The sequence below is a fragment of the Pinus tabuliformis genome, chromosome J (assembly GCF_031772625.1).
Source record: "Pinus tabuliformis cultivar Carrire ecotype Pingquan chromosome J, CPIR1, whole genome shotgun sequence".
Classification (NCBI taxonomy): domain Eukaryota; kingdom Viridiplantae; phylum Streptophyta; class Pinopsida; order Pinales; family Pinaceae; genus Pinus; species Pinus tabuliformis.
In genome coordinates this window covers 81,026,412-81,047,384 of record NC_142295.1, presented here as the reverse complement: position 1 = coordinate 81,047,384, position 20,973 = coordinate 81,026,412, and the positions used below count along the sequence as shown (strand labels likewise).

The window sequence follows — 20,973 nt, the reverse complement described above, 5'->3', positions numbered from 1 at the left end:
ACTTGATATAGGTTGTCAACCCTGAATCCAAGAGTGAATGCTTCTTTGAAATTTCTTTTCCAAACACGTACCTTTCCATCAATGAATGCCACCTTGAATCCTTTGTCCTCCATCGCCGAGATAGATACCAGGTTCTTCTTTAGATCGGGTACATATAGTACATCTTGTAGATGAATGATGTTACCTTGATTCAATTGAAGAGTAACATTCCTAGTCCCTTTCACGGGATAAGTGGCATTGTCTCCAAGAATGATTTCCAAATTTGTATCATTTTCTATCAAATTTGAAAGAGCTTCCTTATACCCAGTGAAGTGCCTTGAGGCACCACTATCAATCAACCAATTATCCAAGGTATCCAGAGGAGAGGCAGTAGAGAGGGTAGATATAAGATAAAATTATTTTTGCTTGTTATCTACAACATTAGATTCATCATACCTGGAGTTTCTTGATCTTTTGGGAGGCCGACCATTTCCATATTGAGTAGCAGGAGCATTCCTTTTTCCTTTGTTGTTGAACCTGCCATTCCTTTGATTGTTGTTGCCCCTGAAATTGTTGCAGTTGTTGTTGTTATCATCATCCCAAGGTGTATCCCTTTTATTAGGACACTCCCTAGCATAGTGGCCAAACCTGTTACAATTGAAGCATCTTCCCTTTCTTCCATCTTTGAATCCCTGTCTTCCTTGACCTTGCTTCTTTGAACCTGCATTGTTCTTCTTTTTAGCATGAGCGGAGAATGCAGTAGGATCATTCCTATTTGAAGGCATGTCTCTCTCCATCATCCTTGTCTCTTCTTGAGTACATCTAGTCAATAATTCATCAAAACCTGGAATCTTGTCATTGTTGAGGATAGTAGTGTTGAACACATCCCATTCACGAGGGAGACCTCCAAGGGCAATGAGAGTGAGCTCCATGTTAACTATAACTTCTCCAATAGACAGAAGATCATTTTTTATTTCGGTAATACTAGTGAAGTAGGATTGGATATCTTCTCCTCTTCCCTTCTTTATGTCCTTCAACTTGTTCTTGAGAAAGAAGACTTGGTTTGCATTGCTAGCTTTAAACATGCTAACCAACTTGTCATACATCTCTTTAGATGTGCCCAGATCGGAGATGTAAGCAACTAAATGTTTGTGAATAGAATCCCTTCTTGGCCTTGACCTCACCTTTCTTGTACTTTGTCTTAGTGGCAGCCGGTGCATTTGAAGGAGGTTCAACAATCTTTCCCTACACATAGTCCATAGCATCATGCTCTTCCAAAGTCAAGTCAAGAGAGATCTTCCATGCATGATAATCAGACTTATCATTGAGCTTGTCATCAGATTTGAAGTAAGATGAGGAGGCCATTGAATCTTGTCCTTGTCCAACAAATCTCAGTGATTGCTTTTCTCACTCTTGCTTGGGCTTTGTCTTCACCTTAGCTCTGATACCATGTTAATTTTAGATAATAGTGGCATGTTCTCTGCTTTAGAGCAATTTACTTCAATTTTTTCTTATTAGCCCAATATCTATTTCCAAATTAGCAATCACATAAACATTAATAGTAAATGCAGATAGAACATAAACAATAAGCAGAAGACAAGCCCAGACAAGAGGACACAATATTTGGCAAATGTGAGGAAAAACCCCCAATGTGGGGAAAACCCTTTGATCAAATCTTCTAATTATTCTTCAAAAGTTCAACACAGAGAAAGAGTACATCATACAAAATTTACTTGCCCAATCATTGTCAATTCAGTCCAGCCAAACAACAGTCAACAAGATGCCCTAACCACAAAGTCAACGCTGGTCAAACCAGCAGAAAATCCCCTCCAAATGAGCTCGGTCAAAACCAAAAGAATCCTTAAATTTTGGGTCAAACTTGGTCAACATAGAGTCAACAATGCGGTCAACGCAGGTCAACCTACTCCAAATTCCTCGGTTTTCATGCCAGAAGATGCAACGTCAGAAGATCAGATTATCTGCTTGAAAATCACAGTCAAAGGAGGTGATTTGACCCTCGGTCAACGTCCCTGCAAATAGCCCAAAACAATGCAGCGATTTTCTACCTGTAATTTTCGGTCAACCCAAGTCAACGTGAGAAGAAGAAGCATCGCTCCTTTGATGTACGAACCAATGAGGAGAGGAGAGAGAAAGATGTGTTAAGTGATGGTGTCCAAATGAGGAAAAGGTCTCTCATTTTTATACACAACGTTGAGGGTGAATAGACACATTTGTTGGGCTTCATGAGCCTACATTTGACTGGAGCCGACCTTGAAAATTCGTCCAAAGAAGAAATAAATTCACAATTCCATTTCTGCTTGTCAGAATGAGATGATCTTTAGATCAAGCTTAGACCTCTCGGAAAGAGGAATCCAATAAAAAGATCATCTCCATCATATGAGTTGTCCAAGGTGGAGTTTGGCCCTAGTTGACAATTTTAACCCATATGGAATAGCTTAATGGAAGGTTGGAACTGGCGACTGACCTGTTTAATTCGACTTCCCTCCCGCTGTGATTCCAAGAATGCAAGCCCCATGCTCCATGTTAGGTGGAGGATATGGCTGTCCAAAATTCCATATAGTGCTACAGCCGAGAAGGGTAGCATGCAACAAGTCCGGGAAGACTTAAATTTGTATGAGCTCGAGTATAACCAAGGCAATCCAAAGATGGCAATTCTCGTTAGGGGAGTGCAGAACAAAGCAGTTGGAATTGAATGGCGCAGAGGAAAGGAGATAGAAGTGGTATGGGAGAGGTGGTTTATAAATGGCTAGTGATGATCCTGGATTTCACGTTCAAGTGTGATTTTGGTAATATTCATAGGATGGATCGTTCAGGCCAGTCCTAGTGTGGGGCAGCTATGGAGGATCATCTGCGGGGTTTGGCTTTCATTGCCGAGTCGAGGGATAAGGCTCCCATGGACTCTTGCTCCCAATTTGCCCAGATTTGTGATCAATTGGAATTGTTAACAATCGTTGCTGACCAACTGCAATTGTCAGTGGACAGTTTGGCCTTCAAATTTGACAATATAGAGCTTACTGCAAAGAAAGCAACCCTGGGCATTCTAAAAGAGGTCTTTGGCGTCGTGGACAAGTCGGCTGAGGAAGAACGAGAAGGGCTTCACCATCAGGTGAAGACTATGGACCATCCAATGCACGAGGACTCGCCCCCTCAAAAGGAGTCAACTCAACCAAGACAAGCAAGACCTTCTAAAAATAGGCAAGATAGTAGTGGATATTAGTAATGGTTACACATGAATTGCAAGTATGTTTTGTATAATGGAGTCTTCTAGAGACTCCTTAAAATAAACATTGTTAAGAGTATAGTAAGAAATTGGCCAGGTAGAAGGACTTTTTGTGTAGTTTTCTGGCACAATGAAGACATGGGTGTATATCAGAATGTAAAGGTGTTGGCTTGTTTTCCAGTTGCATCAATATAATATACCTATTTCCTTTATAAAAAAAAAAACAAGTTGTATTGTAAGAGATCTATTGCTCATTTTTTTCTACCAATAAAGTTCTCAAACAAGCAGAGGGTTTTCCCAGTTGGGTTCCCTAGAAATTTTTTATCTTGATTATTGTGTGACTGTATTTATTTCTATTCATATTCCACTACAAAATAAGTAGAGAAAATTATGTGTCTTGGGTTATAAAGTTAGGTTCAGATTTGTTCACTCACAAGCAGAATTTTCATGGATTTTCTACATGGTATCAAAGCATGGGAACAGAACAAAGACCAGCACAAGTTGAGTGCAAGCATCATAGGAGAAGAACTTATGAAGCAGTTGCGGCCTCTAGGAGCCTTATCACTTATCAAGTTAGGAGGAGCCGAGTTTACTGTGTCTTTTTGTGATTTGTTATAAGCAGAGTATGGGCAGTGGATGGTTGAGCTTGAGGGCAGATTTGTGCAATTATTGTCGGAGGATTTATCTGTTTACACAGACCAAGATTTTCTGTGTGCCTTAGAAGGAGGGTTAAATCCCTGTAGTTTCAATCTTGAAGGGTCGAAAGGCCTAACAAGTGATTGGAACAATCCTTTAGGTCAGTGGATGAAGGAGGCTTGTAAAGGGAGGATGGCCACAAGGTTTTAGGGAGGTTTTGACCACAGACAAGGACTCTGACATGGACTACCAATAAGCCCTAACCAGAGGGCCAAAACTTCAGCAGGTGTGCACAAGTCATGGGTAGTATGAGGACAAAAAGTAACGTCGAAAGGTATGTTGTTGTTCTTCCATGTTTGATGATTATTGCTAGGTGGTTTGGGACAAAATTTTTGGCAGCTTAAGAACAGATTTGAGGATTGTAGTAGTTGCCTTATTGAGCCCTAAAGTACAACATCTAGTGAAGGACTACAAGACTGTTGATGGGCAAGTGTCAGAGAGCTCTCTAAGTAGGCAGAATGGTGTACCAAGGATTGAGATCAAATCATTGTTTAGAGGGAACATCTAACTTCGTTTCATGGAAAGGAAGAATCATGATAGTGCTAGAAGATAATGGGGTGGGAGAGTTTATCAGGCGATAGCGCCACCTCAAGATCCCCAGCAATTGGCCCAGCATAATAAGAATGATATCAAGGCAAGGAGGATTATTCTAGAAGGGTTCAGAGATCATATAGTACCTCATATCCAAGAGAAGAAGATAGCATATGAGATGTTCAATGCCATCTTAAAACTATATCTGAGAACAAGTGATACCAGGAAGCTTGCTCTTAAGGAGAAGTTGAGTATATGGATCAACAAGGATGAGCCCATCGTCACATATTTGTCAAGGTTCACTCAAGTACGAGATGAACTGGGTAGTGTGGGCATGATTGTATCTAATCATGACCTTGTGAGTTTTTCCTTACTTGGACTTCATAAGTCTTGGCAGGGATTACAAGATGTTAGTGGGAGAGAGAATTTTCCCAATTGGGAGAGGTTTTGAACTGACTGCGTTCAGGAAGAGATCCGGAGAGGAACTAGAGATTGTAGATCAGTTACAACAGTGGATGAGGAGAACCTTGTCCTGGCAGGCAAGGCCAAGGGCAAGAAGGGCCAAGGAGAGGTCGAGCCCAGTCAGAAGGACAAGAAGAAGGATCTAAGCAAGATCAAGTCCTTCCATTGCTATGAGTTTGGACACTATGCCACCAAGTGTCCTAAGCAGAAGGAGGAGTCCATCAAGGATCATGTAGCTGCATCAGCCGAGGTAGATGCATTTTCTGGCCAGTTCGAGAAAAATTTCTCATTGATTGCTTGCATGGCAAGCTTAGCAGATAGCAATTTATTGTATATTAATTCAGGAGCATCCTTCCACATGAACAGGAACAAGAAGAGTTTCAGCCACCTGAAGGAGAAGGGCATGCAGTTTCAGATTGAGCTAGGAAATGATGGTCAGTGTGCAGATAGAAGAGTTGGTGTTGTCAGTTTTCAGAGGGAGTCAAGTAATCCTCTTCATCTCAGAGATGTTCTCTATGTTCCAAGATTGAGGCAGAATCTTGTTTCGGTAGCTACCCTTGAGGACAAGGGATATGATATCATCTTCAGTAGAGTAAGGAGTACCTCCAACACTTAGCTTCTGGATGTAAGAAGCAAATAGGTGTGAGGGTGAAGAATCTCTACAAGTTGCAGGTAGAGATAGGCACGACATTGAGCAACAAGGCAAGGAGTTCTTATAATAAAGAAGTGATGGTTGAGTGACAGCAGGATAGAACTCTCAAGATGGAGTCTCAGCCAATATCTCAGTGTCAGTCTAAGTTAGTTGGCAGTTGGGTTGACCAGCAGGATCATGAGGAGCACTGCCTAAGGCGAGTGGAGGTAGCGACTCAATCAAAGGCTCCCAACATAGGGAGAGTTTGAGCCAAGTGGGCAAAGGATTTGGTTAAGAGAAATCAGAAGAGAGTTGAATCTTCCAGTGTCACTTCCAGCCAAAGGAAGCAATCACAGAGGTACACAGGGTACATGACACTTATGATTGAAGTGATGGACTCACAAAACATAGGGAGAGTTTGAGCCAAGTGGGCAAAGGATTTGGTTAAGAGAAATCAGAAGAGAGTTGAATCTTCCAGTGTCACTTCCAGCCAAAGGAAGCAATCACAGAGGTACACAGGGTACATGACACTTATGATTGAAGTGATGGACTCACAAAACATGGTGGGAAAGAACAGGTCTTCAGACCAGGGTCCGCAGAGGAAAGTAGGGAAGTCTTCTAGTTCATAGGGAACAACTACAGCAACAGAGAACGTGGTAGTACTGGAGATAGATCCAAGTGGACGAGGTTCTTCCAGAAGCACCTTCCTCGCTAAGAGGGAGTGTTGAAAATGTAATAAGAAAGGTCCTTCTTTGACTTGTGCCTTAGTCAAAGAACCAAGAATCAATTTTCCTTAGCATGCACGAGTTCCTAAAAGTTAGGACGAGTACCTAAAATTTAGGATGAGTACCTATAAGTTAGGACAATCCATGAAGTAGTTTGAGTCTCGACTGATGCACTGGAATGGGAGGCTCAGTTGTTGTCTCCTAGTGCGTGTTAGTTTTGGAAATTGATATGCGTGAGTCTCGAGTTCTAATTTGAGGCAGCACAAGTTACATGAGTCAATTAGACTCGGTTAACTCATCAATCACTAGTTTGATTTCCAGCAATAAAACTCCCCAAATTTAGCCTATTCGAAAAGCTTACAAGGAGGACAAAGGCACAGAATTGATCATTGTTTTGTGAGCACGAGTTGGTGAGACAAGGCAATAGAGAGCACAGGTTTGTGTGTGTGTGAGCTTGTGAGAGGAAGAGTGTGCAAGAGAAGCTTGTGCACAAATTGGTAGAGGCTATTTTCCCTTGGGAATTGTTCTAGGAATTAGGAGGTAATTCCTAGTTAATAGGAGCAGCCTGTGCGCATAGATTGAGGTGGAATGCGCTAGGAAATAGGGCTCTAGAAGTGCGCAAAGAATAAGGGAAGCAGATCAAGGGTCTTGCAAGGAGTGTTTCAGCTTAGTTCAAGCAGAGAAAACCAAATTGGTTTCTATTGAAACAAGTTGTATTGTAAGAGATTTGTTGCTCAATTTTTTTCTATCAATTAAGTTCTCAAACAAGCAAAGGGTTTTCCCAGTTGGGTTCCATAGAAATTTTGTGCGTCTTGATTATTGTGTGATTAATTTATTTTTGTTCTTATTCCGCTGCAAAATAAGTAGAGAAAATTCGGTGTCTAAGGCTACAAGTTAAGCTCAAATTTGTTCATTCAAGCAGAGTAGAATTTTCATGGATTTCTACAAAGGGTAGGACCCTTCTTAGCTTCTTGGTTAATTGTCCCAAGGGAACAATGTTTACGAAATCTTTTGATGCATCTGCACATATTAAAGATGCACAATTATTATGTGAGTTGTTAGACCTATTCATTCAAGAGGTAGGTCCACAAAATGTTGTCCAAGTCATAAGGGACAACATTACAAATTATGTTGTTGTTGGTAAGTTGCTTTGGAGAGGTATCCTAACTTGTTATTGACACCTTGTGTTGCACATTGTATTCATTTGATGTTAAAGGATATAAGGAAAATTCCATATGTCAAGGATATTATTGAATCATCCAAGAGCATAACAAAATTTATATATAGTCATGCATCTATGCTTAGTTTGATGAGAATGTTAATCAAGGTTGTCATTGATGTCAATATGGTACTATTGGGATGGCAAATATTCTTGTGATATCATAACCTCATGCATATTATGATGATGCCCTTGCTCATGATGACAAGTCCTTCTTGTTTTATAAAGATGCCATTAATGAAGATGTCAAGCTCTTATTGATGCCATTATGATGTGTAGAAGTCTTGTCCTAGATGCTTATTTTTCATAATGTCCTAGATGTCCTTGAACTAACCATGAAGACACCTCTTGTACCCTTGCTCTTGATGAAGAAGCCCTAGAAGTCATGATCATGTCCTTACTCTTGATGAAGAAGTCCTTATTAATGCTCATAGTGACTCTGATGAAGAAGCTCTCCTTGTGATAATCTAGCCCTTGCTCTAACAAATTGATGAATGCTGCATATGGTTAATGACAAAGAAGAAGCCCTTGCTGTCTTAATCACCTTTTGCACTAAAAATTCAAGCGCAGTCACAAAGAAAAATATTTTTTGACACCTTGGAGGCATCTTTCCACAATGAGACCTATACCATCTTATAGAGTATATTTTTCCCTTTCTAATGTTTGTCCCGAAACTCCTAGTAGTTAGTGAGATATCGAATTTTCAAATTAAAAAAAAAATATATGTATATTTCAGATATTGAGCCAACTTACACTTAGACATTCATGTTGGCCTATCTCGAGAAAGGCACATCCATTCATCCTAACGTCAAAATCATATAAAAAGGAGGTTCAGACTATTCATTTAACCAAGAAAATTTGGTGAACATCTTGGTGAAAATTACTTCAGAAATACAGAACAGCAAGACAAAAAGGCCGAGGAGGGCATAGTCATTTCTGTTTGGGCTGTTGGGTTATCATTCTAGCTAAATGTATAGTCACTTGTAGATGTGAAAGACCTCACACAGACCTAACTCAGATTTTTTTTGAAGGCTGAACAGTGATCAGATAGCAGTTCGATACTTGACTGTGTGAAGAGAAGTAAACACCTTAGGATCTGTGGAGAATTGCAGCTAAGACTTATTAATTACAGTCTCGGACCTGTTGTGGCAAGCACAGATTACAGTGCCTCAGACTTAAAGAAGGCGTGTAGACTGTCTCCAGCAGCTTGGATAAGGGTTACAAGACCTCAAAACAGTTCCTTACTCCTCAGACCTGTGTGAACTCGTTTATTGACAAGTGGAGAGCTCGGATCTGTGATAGAAACATTAAAGTTCGAACCTGTGCTCAAGACTTCAGGACCTGTGGCTTAAGTACTAGGACCTGTGACATCTGTTGTGCTTAGACTTGTGGAAACTTTGGATCGGACTTGTGCTTTTCTTGTGGGTAGACTCCTACCAGCTTGGACCTGTGAGCTGTGGCACTTAATAATTCAAACCTGTGGCACTTGGTTGGGAATTTGGCATCTCTTGTGAGCACTCTATTAGGCATCCTTTGGAGCAGCCTAGTGACAATGTTTTGGGAGTTTTGAGGATAGTGTTTTATGATCCATTAAAGGAAGATTATTAAGATAGCTTGTGACACCTTTGGAGCAGAGTTACAGTAGAGAGAAGTCTTGGTGAAGTATTGAATAAACCTTATTATAACTGTTGTAACAGAATTGCAGCATTGTTTGATGAGGTCCATGGAGTAGCTCTAATGAAGTATCTTGAAGGTTTATTGAAAATATTTTATTGAAGGATCCTTGAAGTCTTGTTGAAACAACTTCTTAAGAGCATTAATGACTTAAGAATCTTGGAGCATCTATAGTATTGTTGGAGGTCTCTTGAAATCCAGTGTGTAGATTTTGGGAAGACTTGTTGATAGATGCAAACTTGAGAAAACTATTGAAGACATTTCTTGGGACAACTGATTGAAGACATCTTGAGGCATCACCAAGCATTAATTGAAGTCTTGGAGACACCCTTGGAGATCATGATGCACTGAAGCTATGATGAGGTGATCTTGGAGATCTTGTTTGGGTATCATGAAAAGTAGAGGTAACACTTTCATGATAAGACAAGGTTATCATTGATGAAGTGACGTGGAGACTAAGTGAAGGCATTGTTGAAGATTGTCAGGGCTCGGTGAAGAAGACATTGGGAGCCGTGAAGTACAACTAAATATAACTTGACGAAGTAAAGCAAGGGTTGGAGCCCAAGAGGTTGGAGCCTCGAAAAAGACAAGGTTGGTGCCTTGGAGGATAGGGTTTGAGCCCTAAAGGATAGGAGTCCTCAAGAAACCAAGTCAGAGCCTGAACCGGGGTTGGAGCCCTTGAGGTTGGTGCCTCAAAATTGACAAGGTTGGAGCCCAAGTCGGTGCTTGGCAAATACAGGTTGGAGCATGGGAGATTGAAGATCGATGTCTTCATCTAGGGTTGGAGCCCTACCCATATTGTACTTGATTCATTATAAAGATAATATTAATAAAAGCATTTACTTCTATTGTTCATTTTGTGTTCTAAACATAAGTGATCTAACTAATAAAAGTAACAATTGAAAAGAAATACTCTTTCACCCCCCCCCCCCCGGGCAGTATTTCCAATAGAGAAGATTCACCAATAACAAAGATTTGGTGCATCCCACAATTACACAGTTTGCCACTAACTTCATATCTCTTCAACCTCTCTTGACTTTTATGTGGGATGTGAAAAGAATGTTTCTTTCAAAGGAGTGATGTACTTTATCTTTTAGCCGCAAATTGAAGGGAGAGGCCATATGCAAGCTAGTTTCATATCATGAGAACTTTTGGGCAGGAGTGAAGGAGGTTTGTGCCATTAGTAATTACCATACTTTTCGTAAAGGTTCTTCGATTGGTCGATGGAGACAAACCCACAATGGGATACTTGTATGAGACCATGGATAAGGCCAAAGAAGCCACCCATACTTATTATGAGGGAACATGGGATGAGGAGTTTTAGAAACAACAATTGATATAGAGAGTAATTGATGAGCAATGGAACAATACACTCCAATGCCCCATTCATGCTATAGGGATTTACCTCAACCCTGCATTTTCTTACTCTTATGGTTTTAGATTTGATGCTAAGGTGATGGATGGATTCCTCACTTGTGTTCAGAAGATGGTACCATCTTGGCAAGAACGTGCGGAGATTCCTAAAGAAATGGAGATATATAGAACATGCTAAGGTTATGGATGGATTTTTCACTTGTGTTCAGAAGATGGTACCATCTTGGCAAGAACGTACGGAGATTCCTAAAGAAATGGAGATATATAGGATGTCAAGTGGCACATTTAGCTTTGACATGGCTATCCAAGATAGGAAGACCAAAATCCCAGGTAAGCTTAGTTCATTTCAAATTTCATTGTTTCTTTATACTTTGCTTCAACTTTCAAAATTCAATGTTTTTCTTATATTTCTCTTATTTGTTACAAATGCTTGGTGGACAAGCTATGGTGCCAAAGTACCCAATCTCCAAAAGCTTGTCATTCAAATGCTCATCCAAACATGTAGCTCCTCCAAATGCAAGTGCAACTAGAGTGTATTTAAAAAATACACACCAAGAAGCACAACAGGTTAAAAATTTTCAAATTTAATTTTCGAATTCATTATGAATTATAATTTTTTATTTTTTATGGAAATACTGAGAGGGGGGTGAATCAATATTTCTTAAGTTAAATTCTGTTCACTTTAAATAAAATCTCATCACATAATCAATCATCAACACAATACATAAACATAGAGATTAAAGTGAAAATCCAAACTTGAAGAAGAAACACTTGAATGCTTTTCAAACAGTCTTCAATTTATTACAACCACTTGTGAGAACGCCAATCCTTTGCAAGCACCCACTTACAAAAGATTGCAGGTTCCAACCTATCAAAAAGATGAGGACACCAATCCTCAGTAAACACCAACTTACGGAAATATTTAGGCTTAGAAATTGTTCAAAAGAAGGTCTACCCTCTTGGCAACTGGCACCCAAACTAGTCTAGATCTTGGCATCGACACTGAGTTCGGCCTCCAACAAAACATTGTCCAACAAATCAGAACTTGGCCTTCAACAGGACTCAACCTCTTCAACATAACTCGGCCTCAACAAAAAATGGCCTCAAACCGAGCTTGGCCTCCAACAAAACAAAACTCGACCCCCACTAAATCAGAAATCTGCCTCCTCCACGCCAGAACACGACCTCCTTCAAACCAAAACCAAAACCAAAGAGTATACAAAAGAAAAAAACCTTCAAAAAATGTGCCAAAAACCCTCCTACAGCACAGCAAATACTTCACAAAAGACTTCTCCAACTCAGCTAGGCTAGTTCATGAGGTACGAACCTCAAATCTACTCCTCCTTCTCACTAAAACAGGATCGAATTCACTTCAAGGGTGGCTAAAAATTCTCCTTCTCATGCCTATTTATAAAGCTTTTGGGGTTTATGGTAGGGCTAACTTGCCCACTAGCTAGACCAACTTGTGCAACTAGCAGAATGTATAATGAATATTCAAAAAATCATTTCTCCTCAACCGTGATGAGTTAGAAGGTGTGCCATATATCGTTGGAAAGGTATCGAAATACGTTATTTGACTATGTATCTTTCTCTTTCATTTAGATAGGCTTTGACATCAATAACAACCATTTTCAACAATTTCCACCTTTGTTATTGAAGGCAATACTTTGATATTTGTTTCTTTCAATAGTTGCTCCCCTTGTGTGTATTCTCTCCATACTTCTTATTACTTGCTCTCCCTCTCAGCATTCTCTCCCACTTTGACACCAATAACAAAGGGTGCTCCCCCTAAGTTTGTGCTTTCTTTGCTGAAATAAAGGAGAGATCACTCCCAACTTCTACCTGAGATATCCAAAGGTTTCTCTGGGCAAAGGTTGTGTAAAGACGCCAACAACCTAATCTTTGGTGCCAGTATATTCCATCTTGACATTCTACTTGGCGTTCTCTAAGGAAATGATACTTGATTAGAATGTGCTTCATTTTTCAATGCATAACAATATTTCTTAAGAAATTGACTACACTAGTGTTATTGCAAAAAATGACAATTACTTGATCATATTCCACTTTGATGTCCTACGGAGTTTGTTTCATCCAAAGAACTTGGGTACAACAATTTGTTGTTGCTATGTATCAGCTTCATTTGTAGAAAGAGAAATTGATGATTACTCTTTTGCTTGACCAAGACAAGGCAATCTCCTAGGAAAATATGTAATCTCGTTGGTGCTTTTTCTGTCAACAATGCTACCTACCTAATCAACATTCGTGTACGCACTACTCTTAGGATACCAAAGCCAAAAATTGAATGTGCCCTTTTAAGAATCCAAATATTCTCTTTACTACTAGCATATGTGATTCCTTTAGTGCTGCAAAAATCTTGCAACCATTCCTACTACATACATATTATTTGGTCTTGAAGTTGTCAAGTATAGTAGACTCCCAATCAAAGGCCTATAAAGAGTTGAATTGACTTCGGGATATTCATCATCCTTACTTAACTTGCATCCAGTAATCACAAGGGTACTAACTCGTGCACATTCTTTCATTATAAACGGCTTGAGCATCTCCTTGAGGTATTTGGTTTGAGCAATGAATATTCCTTCAAATTCCCCAACCATTGACATTTCAAATTCCTTTGACATTTCCTAAGCAAATCCATGACTCATATCATCATTTATTGCTTCCAACATATACAAGTGTAAATAATAAGTTGTCCTCTTTCATCTTGATGTAGAGATTGTTGTCAACAACCCCTCTTTCAAAACCTTGTTGTTGAAGATAGTGATCCAGCCTGGCCTACCAAGCTCTTGTTGCTTGTTTTAACCCATAGAGAGCTATGTTCAATTTGCACACATAGTCTTTATTTTCGAACAAATCAAGCTCTTGTTGCTTGTTTTAACCTATAGAGAGTTTTCTTCAATCTGCACACATAATCTTTATTTTCGAACAAATCAAAACCTTATAGTTGTTCAATGTATACTTCTTCCTTTAAATCTCCATTTAGAAAGGTTGATTTAACATCCATCTGATAAACTTTGAAGCCTTTAAAACACACAAATGCCAAAAACATTCTTATTGCTTCTAATCTGACAACTGGAGCAAAAGTTTCTTCGAAGTCAATTCCTTCAATTTGTGCATAGCCCTTACACACAAGTCTTGTCTTACTTATGATAATATGTCCATCTTCGTTCATTTTGTTTTTCAACACCCATTTAGTCCCAATTAAGTTTTTATCTTTCGATCGTGGCACACACCTAATGTTGGTTCTTACTAGCTTGTGCAAAGTCCTTTGGCTCTCTTTTGGATAGCAACGCAAAATTGACTTTTCCTGGTGAAATGGTCATTCTTCTCTGGTTTGTATACCTACATCAACATCTCCAATAATTTGGTTCTCTGGGTGATGTTTTTGTACAAATTTAAAAGCTATCTTGGATGGAGACAGTTCTTCCTTTTATTGTCCTTCCCTTCTAGTAACTCTTCTTGGTCCACGTAGATGATATCTTCTGAATTCTCATTTGTTTGTTCTACTTCTTCTCTAGCTCAGCTTCGTCTATTCTTAAATTAATACATTCCACAACTTTATGTCGTCTTTTATTGTAGCGTTGTTAGCTTTGCCTCTTGTTGAGTATCCAAGGAATATTCCCTCATCTACTCTAGAATCAAACTTGCCCAACTTATCATCATTTATCTTCATGTAACATTTGCTTCCAAAAATTCTGAAATACTTAACTGAAGTGGGCCCGCCTTTCCTTAGCTCATACAGTGTCTTGTTGTTGTTAACTTCGAGTTGTGCTCTGTTCACAATGTAAATTGTTGCGACAACTACTTCTTTCCAAAACTTATCTTGTAATTTGGCTTCTAGGAACATTGTTCTCGTTGTTTCTTGCACCGATTTGTTCTTTCTTTCTATGATTCCGTTGTGTTGTGCAGTTCTTGTGACTAAAAGTTGTCTCTTGTTTCCACATTTCTCATAGAATTCATTAAAGTGATTTGAGGTAATTTCACCTCCTCTTAAACATTTGATTCTAAGATCGCTTTCATTTCTTACTAAGGCCTTGACCGACTTGAAGATATCTAGTGCTTCTGATTTTTGTTTAAGAAATGTAATGCATATCATTCTAGTATAGTCATCAATATACAACATAAAGTACCTTTCACCTTGCAGAGTTGGTGTTCTTGTTGGTCCACATAGATCTGTGTGAACAAGCTCTAGTGGTCTTGATGTCGAGCTCTCGCTTGATCTGAAGCTCACCCTTGTTTGTTTCCCATGTTGGCAATATTTGTAGATGACGCTTGTTGGTTTGGATATTCTAGGCATATCTCACATTGCTTGTGTTCTGTTGATTTTTACCAAACTGTCAAAGCTCAAGCATCCTGGTCTTTTATGCCATAATCAACTCTCATATGCCTATCCAATGCAGCGTTTCTTCCTTGAATTTCATAAAGAATATATACATTGCCTAGAGTCCTTATAGATTTTCCCACTATTATTCCTGAATTAGTCTTCCTTATTTCACATTCTTTAGCACAAAAAATGAGACATAACCTTGATCGCACATCTGGCTGTCACTTAAAAGGTTATGTTTGAGTCCTTCAACGTACAACCATTTTATGCTTTAGCCCTACCATTGTCAAGGCTTGTGGTACATATTCCAACGATTCTTGTAGATTCATTGTCTCCAAAAGACACATTTCCTCCTTTTTCCTTTTTTAGAGTAATAAATTTCTTTCGATCTTCGATCATGTGTCTAGAGCATCCGCTATCAACATACAACTAACTTTGATTGTTTCGAGCATACATAACATGTCTGCATTTTTCTATTGGTGGTTCTTCCTGCATTTTTCCTCCACAACCCTTCTCTTGATTTTGTAGGACAATCTCATGTCATATGCCCAAAATTGTTGCATCTGTAACACTCTATACTATACTTGGATAATGGAGCAAATGAATTATGATTTATGTTATTAAAGCCATCAATATCTTTGATTTTGTTGTCTACAAACTTATTACTATAGGTTTATTGAGAACCTCCCTAACAATCATTATAAGCTTTACACTCTCTTGATTGACGTCCAAATTTTTTACATAAAAAGCAATGACCAAGTAAAATAGTTTGATACCCAGTTGTGTATGATTGCCTTAATGGAACAATTCTTCTAGAGTTGATTTGCTTTGGAGAAGATTGTTGGTCCTTGTCCCTTATCATATTGCTACCTACATTGTGAATGGACTTCTTGAGAGCATCAGCATAACTTTTTGGTGTAGCAATGTTTCCAAACTCATCCCTAATTCTATCCTTGCTCTTACTGAGATTGGAGCTTTCAGGCTTTTCTTCAACTTTCTTTCCTAGTGACTTGGGATTTGCATGTTATTTATATGAAGCCTCACCCATATAACGAAGACTGTTCTTGTCATGCGATGATCTTTGACTGCTAAGAATAGCATTCAAGGTTTGAGAGCTTTTCATGTTTTTGCTGAGTTGATCTAGCTCTTTCCTTAATTCAAGCTTGTCAAAATTTTCTTTCTTTTCTTTTAGCTGATTATTCAACACTTCTTCCACTCTTTTTGCTTCTTCTTTTTCAATCTTGATGAAGCTGATTTCCTTGGATAGTCTTTTGTTCTTCTTCCTGAGGTTATCAATCTCTTCTAATGCATTGATGAGTTCTACTTCAAGATCCACTATGCCTTCAACACCTTCTTCTTTTACTTTTTCTTTTTGCTCCTCTGATTTGTCTATGTTGGATTCTTCATTTGTGGCTAAAAATAGGATCTTACATTTGACATCATCGAAGTCATATTCTTCTTTGAAAAAATATCATTATCCTCTTTGGACTATAGATTCTTCTTTTTCAAAGATTCTCTTTTGAAGACCCTTTTATGGGTTCTTCCTCGTCATCACTATCTTCCCTGAAATGGCACTTAGCAACAAAATGTCCCATCTTTCCACAATTAAAACATATTAGAGGCAACTCACCTTTCAATCTAGATCTTTTCTTTCGTTTTTGTTACTAGTTGTGCCATTTCTGTATCAGATTCACCACTAGAGCAATCACCGGACTTGCATGTTCTAGACTTCTTAGATGCTTTAAATGTTGCTTCCCTATGTGATGAATTTCTCGTCCTCATTACATATGCAATGAAAATTCCCTGAAGCTTGTCCACTTTCAGATTCTCCAAATTCTTTGATTCTTCTATGGCAAAGACTTTGGCATCAAAACGCAAAGGGAGGGACCTCCAAAAAATTTGAACAATTGTTCTTTCTTCAATTGTTTCACCGAGTCCTTTGAGAGAATTAACTACTTCATCTACTCAAAAAAAAATAAGCAGCAACATCATCTTCATCATTCATTTTCAGGCTTTCAAATGGTCTCCAGAAGGTCTAAAGCTTTGCCTTCTTTACTTTGCCATCTCCTTCATAGTTGCTTAGAAGCTTGTCCCACATCTCTTTAGCTAATTCACACTACATAACTTTAACAAATTATGAATTTGACAAAAATGGAGTTCATAGCTTTTGCATTGGATACATAAGCCTTTTTTCTGTCTTGATTAGCTAGAGGAGAAGATGGAACCTTATATCCATCTAAAACAAACTGCCAAACTTCGGCACCAAGAAACATCAAGTGGGTTTTCATTCTTATCTTCCAAAAAGCAAAATTTGTTCCATTAAACAAAAGAATTTTGATTGAGCCTTCTCGACTGGCCATAGCCCCTGTAAAATCTTCTTCCAGCTGTTAGATTGTTCTTGAAAAAGCCTGCTCTGATACCAATTGTTGCAAAAAGGAGGGGGGGCGGGTGGTGAATGAGTATTTCTTAGATTAAACTATTTTCACTTTAAATAAAATCTTATCACATAATCAATCATCAACACAAAAAACAGACTACCAAACTTCAACACCAATAGACATCAAGTGGGCTTTCATTCTTATCTTCCAAAAAGCAAAACTTGTTCCATCAAACAAAGGAATTTTGATTGAGCCTTCTCGAATATCCATGGCCCCTGTAAAATCTTCTTCCAGCTGTTCCACTGTTCTCAAAGAAGCCTGCTTTGATACTAATATTGAAAACATTGAGAGAGGAGGATGAATCAGTATTTCTTAAGATTAAATTCTTTTCACTTTAAATAAAATCTCATCACATAATCAATTATCAACACAATGCATAAACATAGAGATTAAAGTGAAAATTCAACTTGAAGAAGAAACACATGAATGATTTTCAAACCATGGCCCTGAAGACAACCAGGTTGGTGAAAGAGGGGTAGTGTTATAGCCCCCAACAGGGTTCAATTCCTCGAAAGAGTGGCCAGCATGCTCTCGTAAGTTGATAAGTGGTTAAGCGGTTAAGCGATCATCGCAGTTAAGTATGGAAATTCTAGAGTTAATTATATATGCCAACTGGCTATTGGTAAAGGTAGTTCTCCAGCAGGATTCCATTATCACTGTATACTACCCCACTCATACGGGTGACTCATGAATGTTGACAGGGAAAAGGCTGGAAGCAAGTTCCAAGCAAGCTTAGTGGAATAGATACCCCTTGGACCAAAGTTATCAGACTAAAGTCAAAAAGTGACTCTATAAGGCCATAGCATGAGAGTTGACTTGACCTTGGGGGATTCATAAATAAATAAACACTAAATTTCAGTGGAAATAAATGTTTTCCACTGGTATAAAAGTTTATAATTTGTCAATTGTGTCTAGCTCTAGTAGTTACAAGGAAATCAAAAAGTGACTCTATAAGGCCATAGCATGAGAGTTGACTTGACCTTGGGGGATTCATAAATAAATAAACACTAAATTTCAGTGGAAATAAATGTTTTCCACTGGTATAAAAGTTTATAATTTGTCAATTGTGTCTAGCTCTAGTAGTTACAAGGAAATTGTTATCGTCCCCATTAAGGTTAAAATTTTCAATTAATATGCCCACATGATGCAAAATTTTCAATTAAAACTCATTTCAAAACACGCATGGATTCTAGACAATTGTGCTCGTCGTCTACTGTGAAATCATGTCAGAAAAGAAAAGGCAAAAAGAATGGTTATATATTGTTTTTCTGTGCGTTCAAGTACGACGTAGTGCCGAGTTAAACTTGGAAGTTAACTCCAGCTCCGAAGAGTCTGATAACACTGCTTTAGAACATTGCCAGAATAAATCGGTTCAGAGAAAATTCAAATTTGGTAAATGACTCTGGCTCGAAGAGTCTGGTAACACTGCGTTAGAATTTAGTCAGAGAAAATCCACCCATTGCGGTGCTGCAGCCACCTGAAGAACATTGCATAAAATAAAACAAAACAAAACCGTAGAAACCCAAATTAGCGTGAACAATAAATCCAAACAGAGTCCATTATACAATGTATAAATTCAGAAATCCCACAGCTGACGCTGTTCAAATAACATAAAATTGAACTAGTACGCTTGCCCAAAAAAATCCTTGAACCTGAAGCCATACATCTACAATGCATATGCGGCCATTTGCATTTACGAGAGAGAGGATCAAACAAAATCAAATAAAACTGTAGAAACCATGATTTGATTGCACTATAAGTCTAAATGACGTCCATATTCAATCTACAAATTCTGCCATGTCAAAGAACGTACAACTGAACTAATATGCTTGCGCAACATAAAAACTTGAACCTAAACCCTGCTGCTCTGAAAGAAAATGAAATTGCATTAAATAAATTATATTAATGTCCGGTAATGACCGAAACTAGATTAATTTAAGGGGAAATTTAAGCACCTTCATTACAAGCGATGCGCCTGTATATAGCCATAAACGTCTGGCCTTCGTTTCTAGCAACCTTCTGCCCTTCCTCCGTCGCGGTCGTCAAGAGATTCACGACAGGATCATTCTTCACCTCTTCTTCTGGAACTTTCTCAAATAGAGGATGCGCATCCAAGCAACCTTTCATCCAATCGCCGAGTTCTTCAACATCAGTTACAGTGTAAAGAATCCCTCCCACCGCCATCGCATACGCGTACTCTGCGAGCAACGGGACGCTGATAACCCTGCGGCGGTGATTCTTTTCTTTAAAGTGCGGATCAGGGAACAGAAAGAACATTTTCTCCAGTTCTCCTTTCTCAAAATAATTCGGAAGAAATTTCATAGAATTTGTTCTGACCACAGATATGTTCTGATATTGCCCAGGGTGAGCTTTTCTTAGGGCTAAAATCCGTTCTTTAACGTATTCGCTTACCTTGTCACGGAGCTCCATGCCTATCATTAATTTCGAGGGAAACATCGTTGAAAGCTTAACTAGGAGCCCGCCGAAACCGCAGCCGATGTCTGCAAAGCGCATTTTCGTAGAAATGTCGTGTTTTAAACCGTTAGCCTCTGTCGCCTCCGTTGAATCTTCAAAAGCAATAGAAATCTCCGAGCGCTCCGCAGATTTCGAACTGGCATCCTCTGCATCCTTCGTTGAATCGTTTGATTTTCCTGTTTTTGATGGAGGACCTTCGATTTCCTCGTTATCTTTGTCATTAGAGTTTGGGGCCGGGGTTCTGTCGAAATATGCAGGGAAATGCTCTGAGTAGTCGAACTCCGCTGGACTCACTGGGACTGGAAAGTGCGAATCGCTCAATGGGTTGCTGTGAGCTCGGGCTCTGTAAAAACGCTTTCGAGGGAGCTTGGAAGATGCACTCTTGCCCCGAACTTGGGACATGGTTCTAATTCAATCTTGCACTTGCGCGGTCTCGAGACTAGGACATACAAGGAAGTCCATACCGAAATATAATCCAAAAACTCGTGTAAAATGGCAACAAACCCTACTCTGTTAGCACTAAACCTCAACCGTGGTAAATGCATAGAAATGTATTCGACAGAGGATATAGTGAATGAGTATATGCCTAAATTTAATTATATATATTATATTGATAATAATATATATTTTTATTATGGTAAGTGGTAATTTGTTAGATTAATTTGGGTGAGTTTTAGTCTTTGGTTACTACTATAACATCAAAGAGTATATCTAACCCTTCGCAAATCAAATATATTAATAACTTACTTTTAAGTAAAAATCTAGAAGTCCCAACTCTATTGAAGTGGAGTATATAGCAAGGAGTGCTTACTCTTAAGTCTTATCACAATGGATTAAACATGTCCTTTGAATTGAACCAAGCTAGTTGAGGTACTCCCAACCACTTAAACTACTAATGTGAGACTACTTAGAAAATATAGTTATAGTTACTTATTAATTCATGACAAAAGTTTCCCATATGGGGTGATGTTCGAGGATGAAAGGGGGGTGGTGGACAACTCTATTGAAGTGGAGTATATAGCAAGGAGTGCTTACTCTTCAAGTCTTATCACAATGGATTAAACATGTCCTTTGAATTGAACCAAGCTAGTTGAGGTACTCCCAACCACTTAAACTACTAATGTGAGACTCCTTAGAAAATATAGTTATAGTTACTTATTAATTCACGACAAAAGTTTCCCATATG

General features: G+C 38.7%; 1 protein-coding gene across 6 annotated transcripts in view; it reads right to left on the bottom strand.

Annotated features, from left to right (window-relative positions):
• The window catches only part of LOC149225609 (tRNA (guanine-N-7) methyltransferase), a 69,649-nt gene extending 49,308 nt beyond the window's left edge, over positions 1 to 20,341 (bottom strand). For 2 of the 6 annotated variants that reach the window (XM_089377200.1, XM_089377202.1), the window contains exon 1: positions 19,268 to 20,341. In XM_089377200.1, the coding sequence (XP_089233326.1) occupies positions 19,268 to 20,189 (922 nt within the window). In that variant the 5' untranslated portion in view covers positions 20,190 to 20,341. Of the gene's footprint in view, positions 1 to 18,543; positions 18,790 to 19,030 lie in introns of those variants that run through there. The other 4 variants (XM_089377203.1, XM_089377204.1, XM_089377201.1 and 1 more) reach the window with 4 other exon arrangements.
• Between the last annotated feature and the right edge of the window lie 632 nt (positions 20,342 to 20,973).